The sequence below is a fragment of the Alosa pseudoharengus genome, unplaced genomic scaffold (genome assembly GCF_046254945.1).
Source record: "Alosa pseudoharengus isolate Yale_2024_CS ecotype anadromous, Long Island Sound unplaced genomic scaffold, YU_APseudo_1.1 YU_APseudo_1.1_scf_10, whole genome shotgun sequence".
Taxonomy (NCBI): Eukaryota; Metazoa; Chordata; class Actinopteri; order Clupeiformes; family Clupeidae; genus Alosa; species Alosa pseudoharengus.
In genome coordinates, this window is record NW_027468565.1 from 10,048,304 (window position 1) to 10,050,803 (window position 2,500).

The window sequence follows — 2,500 nt, forward strand, 5'->3', positions numbered from 1 at the left end:
TCTGGTTTCTTGTAGAGGGAGCACAGGGGAGACAACAAATGCCAAACTCTCTGGACTGCTGCCACTGCAGGGTGCAGGTTTTAGGAACACGGGAATGGTCTCAGTCTCACGGGAACGGTCTCAGTCTCACGGGAATGGTCTCAGTCTCACGGGAACGGTCTCAGTCTCACGGGAATGGTCTCAGTCTCACGGGAACAGTCTCAATCTCAACACTGATGGCCTCTGCGTTTTTTTAGCTGATGGCCAGATCAGCAGTCTGTAGGTATTTCAGAGATGATGGCTCAGTCTGGGCTCCAGCTGCCTGTCTCCGTCTGTCTCGTCTGATTACCCCGGCTGCTTGTCAGTGTCTCTGGTGAAACTGAATTATTCACCTTCTTTCTCGCTTCAGGAAAAAAAAAAAGAAAAAAACTTTAACGGAGAGCTAAATGAACAGACTTGAGGGGATGAAGGTCAGTGAAAGAACAGACAAAATGACAAGCATGGGCAGTGAGTCAGAGGACTGCGGCTGTGGCTTGTACTCTAATGACTAAAAGCCCCTTCTGTGTAGAAACACCATGGGCATGTTCACAACGATCTACTCAAATACTATTCCCTATTTAGAAACATATCAAAGGGAAATGAAAAGGAAAATGGACTGCACTGCATTTTATATAGTGCCTTTCTGCTCCTCCGAACACTTCTATTCTCCCTCCCACTTCAGCCTCACATTCACCCATTCACTCACACACTCATACTCTGATGGTGGGGTCATGCAAGTTTGGGGCGAAGAGTCCTGCTGAAGGACACTTTGTGTGCAAACTAGCAACCGTCTCTACCTCCAGAGCCACCACCTCAACATCAGAAACCCTTCAGCAGGTACTGACACACCAGTGTGGCCAGTGAATGCCAAGTGCGGTCTCTGTAACTGGACTGTACTGGACTGTTACCTTGCTCTCGCTGCTGGTCCCTCTGCTCCATGGACACCAGGGCAGAGAAGTGGGCCTGGTCGTAAGCCAACACCAGCGGGGAACAGTGGCAGCGGTTTGGGGGCACCTCCAGGGGCAAGTACAGACCTCCGAAGGGGATGGGTGCAAACGCTGAAACACAGGGATGAGACTCCTGTCAGTCACACACAGATACAGCTGAAGAGATGAGACTCCTATCAGTCACACACAGATACATCTGAAGAGATGAGACTCCTGTCAGTCACACACAGATACATCTGAAGAGAGATCTGAACCCTCCATTACTATCATTCGTCTGTTACACCATTTCCGAGGTTAAGATTACAATCTGAAGTACAACTTCAGGTGTGTGTGTGTGTGTGTGTGTGTGTGTGTGTTCATATAACCATGCAATAACCATGTGTGTAACAATAATCACGTGTGTAACAATCTCAACCATTGTTAACCCCATTTATGGTGTTCATACACTCCATCATGTCATTCTTCTCCTCCCATATACCCCATCATATAGAGATCACTACAGGAGCCAGCCATTAGAGATGTATCTTCAGCTACACCATGCTATCCATAATTTATGGTCACATGTTAAGATCACGGTCAGTTTCATTCATATCCAGCATCTTATGCTGAGTTCTAGAGTCCTATCCATGTACTGTAGGCAGGTTTCAATTTAAATTTAATTTCACTTATAGAGCGCCAAAACATTACACATGTCTCATGGCGCTTTACAGAGTGTTAAAACATTCAGAGAGAGCCCATGAGTAACAGGGGCGAGGAAAAACTCCCTAAAATTGGAGATACATATAGGAAGAAACCACAAGCAGATCCACGACTCAAGGGCCTGACCCATCTGCCTAGTGTCAGTTACAGAGCAGCAAGGTTTGTATACATGACAAGTGAGAGGTTAGTTTGGTGTAGAGAATAGAACATGGTGTTTAAAGCCACTTGAGGTATATGTTACAAAGAGGTAGGATGGCTACATATCCAGTATGATAATAAATTAATCCTATTTAGTGTCAGAAAGTTCAAATGGTCCAGTGTAGGGAATGAATTGTCCATAGGGATTAGGAGTTGTCGTAAGGCAAGTAGTGGGCCAGTAGGCTGCGCGGGCCAGAAGTCTGGGTAAGGGGACAGCACAGTTTGTATATAATATTATAAAGTTTATCCTGTCTAGTATACACCTCCCTCCCACAGAGCTGCAGTCAAAATCTGCTGTGTCTGTGATAGTGGAAATGTTTGTGCTTACAAAATGGCTCCCAGGTAATGTCTGTTAGATAGGGTAAGTCTCTATAATCAAACATGCGTAAGCGTATACTAAAACTCCCACGGAACAAGCACTGTGTACTAAACAACTGACCTACAGCGCAATGTGCAATGCTTTAACATCCAACAGTGTAATGATTATTTTAACTAGGAGAGAGATTATTCAATCTGGTAGTCTCTCTACCGCTCAGTGCTAATCAACAGCCTTACAATGCTGTGGGGAACTGACCACAGACTTAATTAAAGCTCCAGAGGAAACATAAACACCAAACACCTGGATGACATATCCTCCC

At 45.4% G+C, this 2,500-nt stretch overlaps 1 protein-coding gene across 3 annotated transcripts in view; it reads right to left on the reverse strand.

The window, feature by feature from the left end:
• The window catches only part of otud7a (OTU deubiquitinase 7A), a 101,424-nt gene that overhangs the window by 18,895 nt on the left and 80,029 nt on the right, over positions 1-2,500 (reverse strand). For all 3 annotated transcript variants that reach the window (XM_076263050.1, XM_076263059.1, XM_076263065.1), the window contains one exon: positions 927-1,076. In XM_076263050.1, the coding sequence (XP_076119165.1) occupies positions 927-1,076 (150 nt within the window). The remainder of the gene's footprint in view (positions 1-926; positions 1,077-2,500) is intronic.